General features: G+C 38.5%; 2 protein-coding genes across 6 annotated transcripts; one reads left to right on the forward strand and one right to left on the reverse strand.

Moving 5' to 3' along the window:
* The first annotated feature begins 2,137 nt into the window (after positions 1 to 2,137).
* On the forward strand, positions 2,138 to 7,817 carry LOC103928969 (alanine--glyoxylate aminotransferase 2 homolog 1, mitochondrial). 2 transcript variants are annotated; one of them, XM_009338101.3, is made up of 9 exons: positions 2,140 to 2,593; positions 2,725 to 2,955; positions 3,155 to 3,325; positions 4,008 to 4,151; positions 4,260 to 4,439; positions 4,631 to 4,856; positions 6,284 to 6,397; positions 6,541 to 6,627; positions 7,463 to 7,817. In XM_009338101.3, exons 1-9 carry the CDS (start codon positions 2,324 to 2,326, stop codon positions 7,504 to 7,506), a joined length of 1,467 nt encoding a protein of 488 aa, XP_009336376.1. In that variant the 5' UTR covers positions 2,140 to 2,323; the 3' UTR covers positions 7,507 to 7,817. The 2 variants fall into 2 exon arrangements, with proteins under 2 accessions (XP_048437870.1, XP_009336376.1); XM_048581913.1 differs by lacking the exons at positions 6,541 to 6,627; positions 7,463 to 7,817 and having other exon boundaries at positions 2,138 to 2,593; positions 4,982 to 6,345.
* A 433-nt stretch (positions 7,818 to 8,250) lies between these two features.
* Positions 8,251 to 12,481, reverse strand: LOC103928970 (transcription factor TGA4). 4 transcript variants are annotated; one of them, XM_048581915.1, is made up of 9 exons: positions 12,359 to 12,481; positions 10,978 to 11,146; positions 10,805 to 10,879; positions 10,356 to 10,415; positions 10,193 to 10,270; positions 10,030 to 10,096; positions 9,613 to 9,884; positions 8,911 to 9,138; positions 8,251 to 8,825 (listed from the first exon to the last, which is right to left on the reverse strand). In XM_048581915.1, the coding sequence occupies exons 2-9, from the start codon at positions 11,134 to 11,136 to the stop codon at positions 8,673 to 8,675; spliced, it is 1,092 nt and encodes a 363-aa protein (XP_048437872.1). In that variant the 5' UTR covers positions 11,137 to 11,146; positions 12,359 to 12,481; the 3' UTR covers positions 8,251 to 8,672. The 4 variants fall into 4 exon arrangements, with proteins under 4 accessions (XP_048437872.1, XP_009336381.1, XP_009336382.1 ...); XM_009338106.3 differs by lacking the exon at positions 12,359 to 12,481 and adding an exon at positions 11,947 to 12,334; XM_009338107.3 differs by lacking the exon at positions 12,359 to 12,481 and adding an exon at positions 11,947 to 12,333 and having other exon boundaries at positions 10,030 to 10,093.
* Between the last annotated feature and the right edge of the window lie 968 nt (positions 12,482 to 13,449).

Below are 13,449 nucleotides of genomic sequence, written 5' to 3' on the forward strand. Positions count from 1 at the left end.
GCCCTGTGATTAATTATGATGAAAATTGAAACGTATTCGCTCATAGTGGATGTGATTACTTTCCGCTATCTTATCAGTTTGCTAGTTTCCAAAAAACTGGATATGCAGCTTATGGACATGGTAATAGTGCATCTTTATGGGGATCTTGATACGGAAATCTATATGAAAGTTTCCGAAAGACTTATATTGACTAGATCAAATAATTCTAAACCATGAAACACCCTTTCTATTCGGCTGAGGCGTTCACTCTATAGATTGAAGCAATCCGTTTGGATGTGTTATAATCGTCAGAGTGAGTATTTGATAAGTCAGGGATATGTGAACAACAAACTATGCCCTTGCGTGTTCATTAAGAAGTCACATTCAGGATTTGCGATCATTGTAGTTTATGTAGATGAGATGAATCTGAGATGAATCTCATCGGGACTTTTGAAAAACTTGAGAAAATTGTCGCACACCTGAAGTCAGAATTTGAGATGAAAGATTTTCAGAAAACTTAATATGGTTTCGGCCTGGAGATCGAGCATTGTTCGAATGGAATCCTAGTACATTAGTCGAACTACACCCAGAAGGTGTTGCGTTATTTTAATGAGAATAAAGCGAAGCCTTTGAGTACTCCTATGGTCATTCAATCGCTAGATGCCAAACGAGATTCCTTCCATCCAAAGAAAGATGAAAAAGAGAATTTGGAACTTGAAGTTCCATGTCTAAGTGTGATAGGCACTTTATTGTACTTAGCTAAGTGCACTAGACCCTGACATCTCCTTCATTGTCAATTTTTTGGCAAGATACAGCAATGCGCCCACATGCAAACATTGGACAAGTGTTAAAAACATCTTCCATTACCTCAAAGGTATAACGGATTTGAGTTTGTTATATTTCTACGAATCCCTGAGAGGTGTTGCAGCCCCCCTCAATTCTTGAGTTGATTCATGCCTTGTTGGTTTTGCTGATGCATATTACTTATCCGACCCACACAAGGTGCGCTTTTAAACGTGTTACGTCTTTACTGTTTGAGGCACTACAATATCTTGGAGGTCAACCAAACATACCTCAGTTGCCACTTCTTTGAACCATGCTAAGATACTCACCTTACATGAAACTACTCAGGAATGCTTTTGACTGAGAGTAGTTATGGACTTATTTGAAGTACTTGCGATCCTTCTTTCGTCGTTGAAGTCCCTACAACAATCTATGAAGATAAAGCAACATATATTGAAACGCTTAAGAATGGATACATCAAAGGAGACAACACCAAGCACATTTCACCTAAGTTCTTTTTCTCACATCAGTAACAAGAGCATCAGAAGATTGAAATCAAGCAAATCCGCTCCCAGGACAACCTGGCTGACCTTTTGCACCAAATCTTTGCCAAAGATGACGTTCTAGAAGCTTGTTCAAGGAATTGTTATGAATAAACTTTATGAGTTGTAACATTGTTAGCTGGGAAGTATCCTGAAGTATACTCGTTTGATCTTAATGTACTCTTTTTTCCTACAATTAGGAGCATTTTTCCGTTTGGGTTTTTACTACCTAAAGACGATTTGACAAGGCACCCATCTTGAGTTGGTCATATCCCTGATGTATGTCTTGTAGACGTTTAATTTGACTTTGCACTTTGTCACCCACTTTTCCTTATGGAGGACAAGTATTCTTCTCCTCTTTACTATTATAAATAAAGGCATTGTGTAAGGAGAATAACACATCTCATACATACAGAGAAATTCCTAAACTTTGTCCTCTCTTGCCGCACCCTCTCTCTCCTTTGTCAAATAAATTGGCCATAATATTGAGACTTTTATCAAAATAGGGATGAGAAAATAGAACAATAAGATGGATCATCAGCACTAAGCAATTTATTTAAGAAGAGGACATACATTTGGTTAATTTTTGTTCACTAGGCAATAATTGTCAATTGTGCAGTTATTTATTTATTTTATTTTAAACAAATGATATTATCTATATTAAAAACTCTTACTTGCAAGTAAACAGAAATATCACTATACCGTGATATCCAGTTAATTAGATTCTCACCGGGAAACGGAAGCAAGTATTATCTCACCCAATTACGTAGGTGACGTGAGTAACCGTCCTTTCTTTCTCTCTCCTCATAGACCGTTGATATACGAAGGAATCTTTCGAGTCAGACGCACTGAACTGAACATCGACGCTGCTTTTTTGTAATCTAGTTCCTTGTTCCTCCCCTCCTCCTCGGTCAATCCACTCCATTTTCTTTCCCCACTCAATATAATTCTGATTTTCTGGCCTTTTGATCTCTCACTCTCTCTCTCTCTCTCTCTCATCAAATCGAATCAAATCATCCATGGCGTTCCGGAGGCAGCTCTTGAACAAAGCTTTAGGAGGAAGGGGAGAAGCTAAGGCCAAGATTGCTGACTACCACCATTGTTATCGCAGGCCATCTCTCTCTACTACTACGGCTCCTTCTTCTTCTGCTGCTACTGGTGTTGGTAAACCGTTGCTGCCACCTTTTGATTACGAGCCTCGGCCTTACAATGGACCTCGAGCCGATCAAGTATTCCAGAAGCGAAAAAAGTTTCTGGGTCCTTCTCTTTTCCATTATTATCAGAACCCTGTATGTATTTTTGTTTGTTTGTTTGCTCTTTCTCTACGGATTCGGATTTTGGATTTTGGATTTGGGTTTTGGGTTTTTAAATTCATTGACTCAGGAATTGAAATTAGTTCCATTTCTCATTGTTTGCACAGCTCAATATTGTTGAAGGGAAGATGCAATATTTGTTCGACGAGAATGGCAGGCGGTATCTTGACGCTTTCGCCGGGATAGTAACTGTTTCTTGTGGACATTGCCATCCAGATGTTTTGAATGCTATTATAGAACAGAGCAAGCTTCTGCAGCATGCCACAACCATTTACTTACACCACGCAATAGCTGATTTTGCTGAGGCATTAGCTTCCAAAATGCCTGGAAATTTAAAGGTCTGTTGTTCGATTACTCGCTCATCTCAAGCATCGCGAAGTTTAATAACTAACTATGGTTGTATTATAATTGGAAACATGTACTTCATTTTGGCATCTTCGTCGAACTTCTGGTAGGTGCTTTACCCTTTTTATGTGCTTCATTATCACTTTTTTCTTGTCTCCAACTACTAATTAGATATACGGTTGTAAAATGCAGGTTGTTTACTTTGTGAATTCTGGGACAGAAGCAAATGAATTAGCAATGCTGATGGCTCGTCTATACAGTGGTAGTCTCGGTATGATTTCGTTGAGAAATGCATATCATGGGGGAAGTTCTAATACAATTGGTTTGACGGCTTTGAACACATGGAAGTATCCAATTCCACAGGTTTGTATAATCACTAGTCAGCATTGCTCCAAAGTTCCATCACCAGGGATGCTCTTTTTAGAATACATCTAAACTTGATATGCCATTATTAGTTCTGTGTAGAACCTGGTGGGGGTAACTAAAGTTTTGTTCGGGGAGGTAGCCAGGTAGGGAAGGGGTTTGGTTAAGTTAACCAATTTATCAAATTTTAATTGGATGTATATCCTTAGTATTCCAACAACTGTTACCGGCGACTGGTGTGTATGCTGTTCAATTTGGTCTCTTGATGTACACCTAGAGTTATCCATGATTTTTTCTTTTTCATCTTTCTAACATGTTTTGTAGTTTTGGAGGCGCAACATTCTCAAAGTAAAATTCTACAAATGTTATTAAGACTATATCTGAATTTAATTTTTTCCCCATTCTTATTCAAATAACAGTTATACACATTCACTGTAGATGGTGTCCTATGACTGAAAAAACTTGCTAGTCAATGATTAGATTGTCTATAACTCATTCTAACATATGCTTATGCCATGTACATTCATCAGTCCATACACTTGCCAAATCTTCACCATTCGGATAACTACTACTTTTCCAGTGTTGCCCAATTTAAAACTACATAATCCGTCATACACGAACGCTTGGTGAGAGATGCCAATTTCTTTGCATTATCTACTTGATTGTTGATTTCTCATTGCAGGGTGAAATTCATCACGTTGTAAATCCAGATCCTTACCATGGGATCTTTGGATCTGATGCCAAAGGTTATGCTAAAGATGTACAAGATCACATTGACTATGGAACTTCAGGAAAAGTTGCTGGGTTTATATCTGAAACAATACAGGTCAGTACTTACTATTGTTTTTAATGTGGCCAAAAATTGATACATAGAACACTCTGTGATGAGAATGCCGATAGTTAATGAAGTAATTTTTGCTTTATCTAACTTTAGGGAGTTGGAGGAGCAGTTGAACTGGCCCCTGGATATTTAAAACTGGTTTATGACATTGTTCGCAAGGCTGGTGGTGTCTGCATTGCTGATGAAGTACAAACTGGATTTGGCCGCACAGGAAGCCATTATTGGGGCTTTGAAACACAGGATGTCATTCCTGATATAGTTACCATGGCAAAGGTCTTTATATTTCAATTGAGATTTTGTCTTTCACTATTGAAAGGATTGGATTATGTTTTTTGGTGTATGTCAGTACTATGTGGTTGTGATGTATATTCTCATTTCCAGCCTTTTCTATAGATGATGACTTTGGCTGTTGTGAAAAGAAATAACTTACAAATTTACAAAATTTATTCCTAATTTACTTCTAGGGAATTGGAAACGGATTGCCATTGGGAGCAGTGGTGACAACACCAGAAATAGCAAGTGTACTAGCGCAAAAGATTCAATTCAACACCTTTGGTGGAAACCCTGTGTGCTCTGCTGGAGGGCTTGCAGTGCTAAGAGTTATTGATAAGGAGAAGCGTCAAGTTCATTGCGCTGATGTTGGCTCTCACTTACTTGGGCGTTTGAGAGACCTTCAGGAAAGATATGAAAGTAAATACCCTCGAACTCAGTGCTTTCTCTTTAATTTAAATACGAATTTTCCAGCACTTATATATCCCATGGCCCTTTATTGATTGAGAAGTTCACTGAGCCAGTTTAATACTTTTATATTTAAGCAAAGATTAAATATCGAGGAGTGCAGAGCTATCCTATGCTCCTTGTGGTATTCCACCAACATTATTCCAAAATGATGGAATATACTGTTGGTGGCTGGGTGGAGGCAAAGGTTGGAAGCCACTGAAAATTTGAGTTGATTGCTCCAGTTCTCTTTGTCTCCAAATGTTTTCAGAGGACTAACGTGATCATCTCCCTCATCCGTTGATTCACATGGGCTGAGACTCTGCCACCGTGGGATGAGTCCACTTTGAGAGAAACCATTCCGTACTAAGTCTTTAAGGGCCATAAATTTGATGGTTTTAATTACTAGGGTGATTTTTGTTTCTTTTTTTTTTTTTTTTTTTGATTTGATATCTGCATAAAGAATGGAAATGAGGTTTTTTTTGTTGCAAGTCAGGGTTCATATGTTTGTGGCATGGTGGAGGTTTTGTAGGTGGCGCTTCTTGTTGTCTTGGTTTCTTGGTACTTTAATCGGTTGTTGGTATTTTGGTCTACTACCATGCTATTGCCTATTCATTGTGACAGCAGTGTAGGGTTAATGCTTTCTCCACCAGCTACATTTTTGTGTTTTTGGTCCGTGTTTTATGCTTGTTTTCTTTGTGTTTCTAAGGGGATTTTGTTGGTGTCATTTTGGGTCTGCCTGCTCAGTGCTTGTGGTCTAGCTGTTTTGTGGCTTTGTCTATTTGCGCTTTTGGTGTTGGCTTCACATGGTGGGGTTTGCTACTTGGGGTGATTTCCTTCTATCTATTCGTCTCCTTCCTCTTCTCTTTCATTTTTATTTAAATAAACAAAATACTTAACGGATCTAAGGGACCATACTACAAGGGCAATGACCGTTATGAAATAAACCTTATAATAGTTGGTATAGGTAATGAATAAATCGCCCCTTGCTTTTTTTTCCATAAAAAGTTGTACATATTTATGAACGCTGCTCATAATGCCCAATCATTGTTACAAACAAATAGATTTTCAAGAACAAATTGGTTCAACGAACCTTTTACAATATTTTGGTCACGGAAGGGAACTGTGAGAAGGATGTTTCAGGAGAATGGTTGAGCGCCTAATCATTACATGCACGACTGGTTTTAAATATCTCTTTTTTTGCTTTCTTTTTAGTTATAGAACAGTTTCTCTGTATCATTTAAATAACCCTGTTAGTGTTTTAAATGTCCCAACTTGAATTTGCCCGCTTACTACACTAAGCCTAGTAGAATCAGTTGAGTCGCAACTGATTGAGTTAAAAAACTGGCACTTCCCTTCCTGGTGTGGTGCCATACTTTGACCTCTAAATGCTGTTTCAGTCATTGGAGATGTCAGAGGCCGAGGCTTAATGGTGGGGATAGAACTTGTTACTGACAGGAAAGAGAAGACACCTGCAAAGGCAGAAACCGCCATTTTGTTTGAGAAACTCAGAGGTATCAAGACACCCTCCCTGCTCATACTGTTAGTTCTATTTTTCAAAGCTCAAAATTTAAGTTACATTTATCTCCCTCTGCTTACATTTGCCTCCATGGAATTCCTTTTTACATGCTAATCATAGTTTGGTTATTGATTGAAGAGCTCGGAGTTCTAGTTGGGAAAGGAGGACTACATGGAAATGTTTTTAGGATAAAGCCACCAATGTGTTTTACCAAACAAGATGCAGGTACTTGTCATCTCTTACCATTGGTATAAATTAGTGGTAACTGAAAAACATTCTATGAGCTGAGAAAGAACAGCCTAATCAACCTAGGACACACACATGGTGTATATTACATGCATGCATACAATTATTCTTTGGCAAGTCCTTAAATGATTGACATGTGATGGAGGAGCCAAGTCAAAAGTTCAACAAATGAGAGTCTTTCTGCTTAAGTAACAAATGCAGTTTACGCATGTAGTCTGCAAATTCATCGTCTTTGAGTCTCTCGATTGAGGAATTGTATGGCACAGGTACACCGCCATGGTGGCATCCTGTGCCAATGAAAGAAAGAAATGTGTAAATTTTTGTCCACATGTCCTTGTTTCATTAGCACATGACATCATGTGGTGGTGTAACTATGCCATGTGAGTTGTTATCTCTATTTACATTATTAACGTGGATCTTTCCAAATTCAAGTACCAATTAGCCTATAAAAATGGCTACTGCATAAGCTTTTAAAATACGTGTTAGTGAAAGGAAATTCTGGATTTCCTGCTTGTGTGCAAGGCACAGAAACCTTGGAGTGATTCCAAGGCACCTTTGGTGTGATGCTGGAGTTTTTCTAAATTCTCTATTAAACTGATTCCATGATGCCAAACGCGGGAGTCCGGATATCTTCGATGTTCCGATCTTTTCCTACCGTCCTACATAATGTTTTCAACTGTTAAATTTTGTATGAATGGTTGACGTCCATGCTTAACTGTGAGTGTGTGGCTGTGTATAAATGATGAAATTATTGTGCTCGGGTTACATTATTATGGTTGGAATACATACTTAGATTGTAATTGTATGCCTGCAGATTTCCTTGTCGATGCTTTGGACTACTCTATGTCAAAGTTGTGAGGGCTAATCAACGAAGAGCCAACCTGATAATGTGCTTTGTAAAAAACTTTGAATAATGTGAAGTTCAATCCCAAGCTTTCGTGCTCACATAGCACGAGAAGGAGCAGCTTGATCTTCTTGTCGAAGGTGTCTAGAAGTCGTTGGATGGAACGAATCCATGTATGAGGAGCGAAGACACAAATTTGTGCACCAAAATGGATTCCTTTAGTTCATTGCTAGAGGCCATTACAAGAGTGAAACAGGCCGTGCATGTTTGTTCCTTGTTAAGGATGAAAGTTTAATATTTACCAAGCCGGAAGTGCTTTTCAACACCCTCCACTGTTGCTTTTTATTTTAATTTTATTTTTTCAGTGTCATGAAGCACAAAATTGGATGAGGATCCGCTCCGGATCCTCTTTGTGAGGGTTCTAGGGATCCTATCCATTCATGGTACATCGTGTGATTGGAAATTACTAGGTACTGTTTGTATTTAATTTTAAATAAAAAAATCCAGATCCCACAAAAGAGAGAAAGGATCACAAGTTTGAAATCTCCAGCCACCTTTGCCAGACACCACAAATTTGTTTTCAGTAGCTCGCTGACAGCTCTGATTGCTCACACTAGTTGCAAGTAGAAAACTTCTTTTCCGATGCCCGCACTAGTCTGAAAATTTCGACAACATTCCTGAAAACGAGCATCCCATCCCCACTGAAAACAAATGTCCATCATCAGGTGAATGGCTTCTATACATACCAATCAAGTACGTACTATCAAGACCTATTTTAACAAACCTTTCCAGAACAATACCGTTCATGTTCAAGGCACAACGATAACCTCGCTAACGGTCATGTACACATCAAAGAAGAACGATAACCTCGTTACATGATCCAGTTCCGTCGATAAGACTCAAATCCTAACTTCTATAAATCTCGTTTTCTAACATACAAAGACATCGAAAATAAACTTATTTACATCGAAGCTTCCTGCAGATAAAATGACTTTCCATGTTTACAGCTTCTGAAAATATGGGATGCTGCTTGAAAATTTTCAGCAGCTTGGATTATGTTATGTCTACATATGTATGGATATGGACAACATTACCCAAAGCACCTCTGGTTTCTTTTCTGGTAGTAATTATCCTGTTGATATATTGAGCCTCGACACTTTGAATGCTCTTGATGCTAAAGTTAGGCAGGCTCACGCGGACGATTAGCCCAGAGTGAGCTCAAAGCCCGAAGGCGATGGAAGTACTCTCCCAAGGCAGCAAGGCCTCGAGCAGCCTGGCGGGTTGTGAGGATGCGTGACATCTGCTGTAAGGTCTCCCGCCGAAGATGATCAGCCTGTTTGGGTAAAAAGATCATTTAGTCAGAAAACATGGAATAATAAAACTCCAACAGGAAACAGGCGGATGGAATATAACATTACCTGGGTCACAAAGCTCACGAGAGCTTCCAATCTCTCCATTGCATTAGCCATCTGCGGGACATAACTGCCTTCGTCCAGTTGACAAGCTGCCACAGTCTCGGCCAGAGTGTGCTGGAGTTTATCCATACCTTGAGAAAGAGCATCTTCTGCTTGTTGACATGATTGTCTAAGGTTGTGAACATCCAAAAGTTGTTGGTCTGTCAACGGGTCAAGGTGAGGCTGAAGAACCTGTAATATATGTACTCAGTGCTGGAACTTAGTGTTGAAAAAATATGCCAAACGAATAATAAGGCCACGTTTTGGCGAGGGATTTCCAAATCGCAAGAGATTGAGGCCAAGTTAGTAACGAATGAACCACAAAATTTTAGTTAGCAGAGACTAGTCATGAGCCTTGCAAAGACATGTACGAATGATTTGTAAATGAATCATTCCAAGTATTGATTTGCAAATCCCTCTAAAATGCTCATGATGTGCATTTCTAATTCCCTCTAACATTTTGAGGTCTGAAATCCCGAAGATGAAGTTAACATACAATCATCCTACAGGGCAAACACTGGATCCACTGACATCCTATAATTGCTGATTCTTTTTGGTTTTAATGAATAACTCTAATATTATGAGTTCTACTGCAACCCGAGAAGTCCAGAGAACAAAAATGCATATATTATCTTCACTTTTGAATCCTGTCAAACCATAAATTACCTTAAGAAGCTCTGAAGGGCGAAACCCTCCAATCCACGAGAAAAACCGTTCAGCTGATGTTTTCCACATCCCAGACATCACATAGAAAACGTCAGCTTTTGCAGCAGTTGATTTCATGCTGAAAAGTTCAAAATAGTGACTCATGCCGTTATCCACAAGGAACCGAAGCTCTACATCACTTATACAAGCCTTCAAAGCATTTCTCAGTTCACAACTTTGCCTATTTTGTTCTTCCACCCAGTGTCCATACTCCATCTCAAATGTTGTTATGCCTGCAGAACTTGGAGTTTCGAATTTTAGAATACAAGGACTTGAAAATCAAAGGTGAAGGGGCAAAAAAAATTGTTTTCAAACACGTAATAAAGGTAATGACACAACACAATGAAGATATGGCAAAATGCAGACAAACAAATAAACCTGAGTTTATGGTGCCAGAAAATCCAAGAGGATTAGTATCCAATCCACCGCCGATATACACGCCCTGCTATAATTTACAAGTAAAGAAGTTATATCAATTGTTATTCTTTGGAATCAATCAATAAATTGTAATCACATAAAAGCAAAGTAAGCTTCTCCTGACCTGTTGTCTCACCCGGTCAAGTTCTTGCTCTAATTGAATAAGCTTCAGACGACTTGTTTCTAACTGCTGAACATAGGCCTGTATTGGAAAACTCATCAACTTAGTCCATTACATCACTGGTTGCATGTATCATATCCTTTCAAATACATAGCACACTTCCTACCTTCTTTCTCATCCGGCTTTTACGAGCAGCCTCCCGATTTTGTGCAAGACGTCTTTGCACCTAAATATTCAACACAGAACTAATGTATAAGCTGCTGGTGTGAAAGCATTAACTACCAAGATGAATTACTAGAACAAGGAAAATGACAGTTACTTCAGCTAATACTTCATTAGTCTCAATCTCCATTCATGAGTCATGACTAATCGCCGAAATCGTGAACATTAACAAAGCAAGCATGACAGTAAAAGAGGAATTGCAGGTACATGTGTATTTCGTGACAACGCACAAAAGAGAAGTGGGCGTATATCGAAAAGAAATATCTATGTATCATAAAGAAGAATCATCAACAGAGAGTCAGAAGCGATGTGGGCAGTACAGTTACCTGCATGCTTTGTTAAAGAAAGAAAAGAGATCACCGTGAGTGTGAAGCAGAATTCTGGAATTCTTACCTTGTCCGTAGGTTTAGTTGCTTCTTGATCATACTTGCTAGAAGGTCCCAGAATTCCATGAGAAGCATCCTCTGACTAGCGAAATCCAATGATAACACAACAGCTGAGAAAACGGACTAATGTGGGCGGGCGCAAGGAAACAAGAACAAAAGGCATAAATTTCAAAAGTTCACCTGGTTATCTAGTTTTGTGTCTTCATCCAGTATCATGGATGCTGAGGCATTAAAATTACCGCTACTCCTAAAGCTTTCGTCCCACATGCTTATTTGGTGGATAGGCTCAAACACTCCCATCCTTCTTGAGGTGACAAACTGGGTGGATGGAGAATTCATGCTTCTTCAACTGGCAATGGAAGAAACCCAATGAATATTTTTACATATATAAAAGCATGTTGATCGTAAAACCTCCAAAATTTTTCAGCAAGAGGGAAGTTGGAAAACCAGATATCTATAATCTCTATCGATATGCCAAAACCGATATCCATCTAAGGTCTATTTGTACATGAATTCCAACGTAACTAATAATATACTGCAATTAGTTAACAATAAAACAAGAAACAACTGCATTAAGAATTGATAAAAATTAGAGAGAAACACGTATATATCCCTACACTCGGAAGGGACGGAAGCTCAGACAAGTACCCCTAGCTTCTGAAGAAATTATCAGAAGTGTGGAGTTGCCAAGGTAACAAGGGTTTCCCATGCTTTTAAGGACAGAAACAAAACGAAAGGTTGTCGAAAAATATACCATACAAAATGTATTAGGCGTTGAAACTGCACAAGGTTTCTCCTGAAGTGGACAGGTTCCATTTCCATATATGGTTACGACTTATGCAATATGATTAACAACAAAAGTTATAAACGTTGATCATATGAACACACAGAGAGAAAAAAGAGATGGAAGAAGCAGGCAGAGGAGGAAGGACGGCATATATTTTGAGACACGATACCAAGTCAACCAAACATCTTTTTTTTTTTATCTTCTTGCATGAGCATCAACAACTAAAAACAAACTAGTTGCTTTACTTTTCTTCTTCTTCTACTTTTTCTCGGAAACCAATCATCTCTTCCCAGTTCCCCCTCGTCCTTCCCACAAAAACACAAAAACATAAACAAAAGAAAAAAAAAAGATCAGAAACTCACTGAATATCTGAATTGATATGGATTTGGAATCGAAAACCCTAGCTCTAGCTGCTGATGCTGCTCTCGGTCGACAGTCTCAGCTCTGCAAGTCCCATCATCGACTTAGCGAGAGAGAGAGAGAGAGAGAGAGAACACGACGACAGCTTATAAAACACACAACTTTCAAACTTTCTAATCCCATCTAATCTAATCTTTCTTTAACATACTCATTAATAAATAAATAAATATATCCCAATGACTTAATTATCATTCACCCTTGCAACTCGTCGGTTGAAATCTTACTCATCGACTCACTGCTTCCCCAATTCAAACATTTTCTCCATCGTGCTTAATGTAAATTGATGTAATAATTACTTCCATTCAATATAATTATTGATCATTGCAAGTAGTGCATTGATTTAGTGGTTAGAACCTTTTTCGAGAATCTAGTACTCCGTCTAAATTTCAAACCCTCTTTCTTTTCAATCAAACTAGCATAAGCTCACACAACTTGTGTAGGTGGATAATTTTTTATTTTTGTTTTTAAAATGAGAAGGAGAGAGGGGGAGAGAGAGAGAGAGAGAGAGACAGATAACATGGAACAGGGATGAGTTTTTGTTTTTGTTTTTATTTTCTAAATTAAAGATTTGTTAGGATCACATGTAACTATACTTTTAAAAAAAAAATCTGTAAATTTAGTTTGTGCAAAATTTCATTATTGTTCATAATTTTATTTTGTAATAGAAGACAAAATGTCTTTTTTTTTCTCTTTTAGTTGACAAAGAGAATTTCATTGATATGTAGTTTAAATTAACCTAGAAATATCGATTGTATTCAAAATCATTATAGACTTACGATCTAGTGGTATTCCTCTTCACTTGTCAATGTGAAGTCTTAGGTTCGAATATAAACCACATTATTGCTAGTAATTATAAGGCTAAGTCATTCCTCCTTAATGAAGATAATCGTCAATTAAAAAAAAATATATATTATAAACCCTTAATTAAAAAAAAATCTCTTTTTCCTTTTTGTATTTTTAAATATATAATAAATATGCCCATGTATACAATATTTTAAACAACATTATATTTGTATTTTTGATCCTCTGTGCCTGAAAGCTGACGTGGGTATTAGTGTTAGACACAGAGGGAGAGAGTATGTGCGTGTCAAAGATTAACAAGCTGAAGGGAGCGTCGTAATCCTCATGCTCCCACTATAATATCCCACCTACCGCTAATGTGCGCACCAGGTGGATGGCTCTCCTGCGCTTCTCCTAACCTACGCACTCCCCGCGAGTGTTCCGCTCGCGTCGTATTCCCGGTTTGTTATTTGCCCAGGTTTCGGGAATGCCCAGGTATTTGAGCAGAGTTTTGGGTTCCGGAAGGCGTTTGATCTGAACGCGCGATGTAGGTGCGTGAACAAGTGCGTAGAGAAAGTGGGGGAGTTGATAATTTCGCGGGAATGGACGGAGTGGCAGTTTTCGGAGGTGGGGTCGGCTTCGCGTGTTATTGTCTAATTTGCCTC

This window comes from the organism of the source record quoted next, unplaced genomic scaffold, assembly GCF_019419815.1.
Source record: "Pyrus x bretschneideri cultivar Hongxiangsu unplaced genomic scaffold, Pyrus_bretschneideri_v1 Contig18, whole genome shotgun sequence".
Taxonomy (NCBI): domain Eukaryota; kingdom Viridiplantae; phylum Streptophyta; class Magnoliopsida; order Rosales; family Rosaceae; genus Pyrus; species Pyrus x bretschneideri.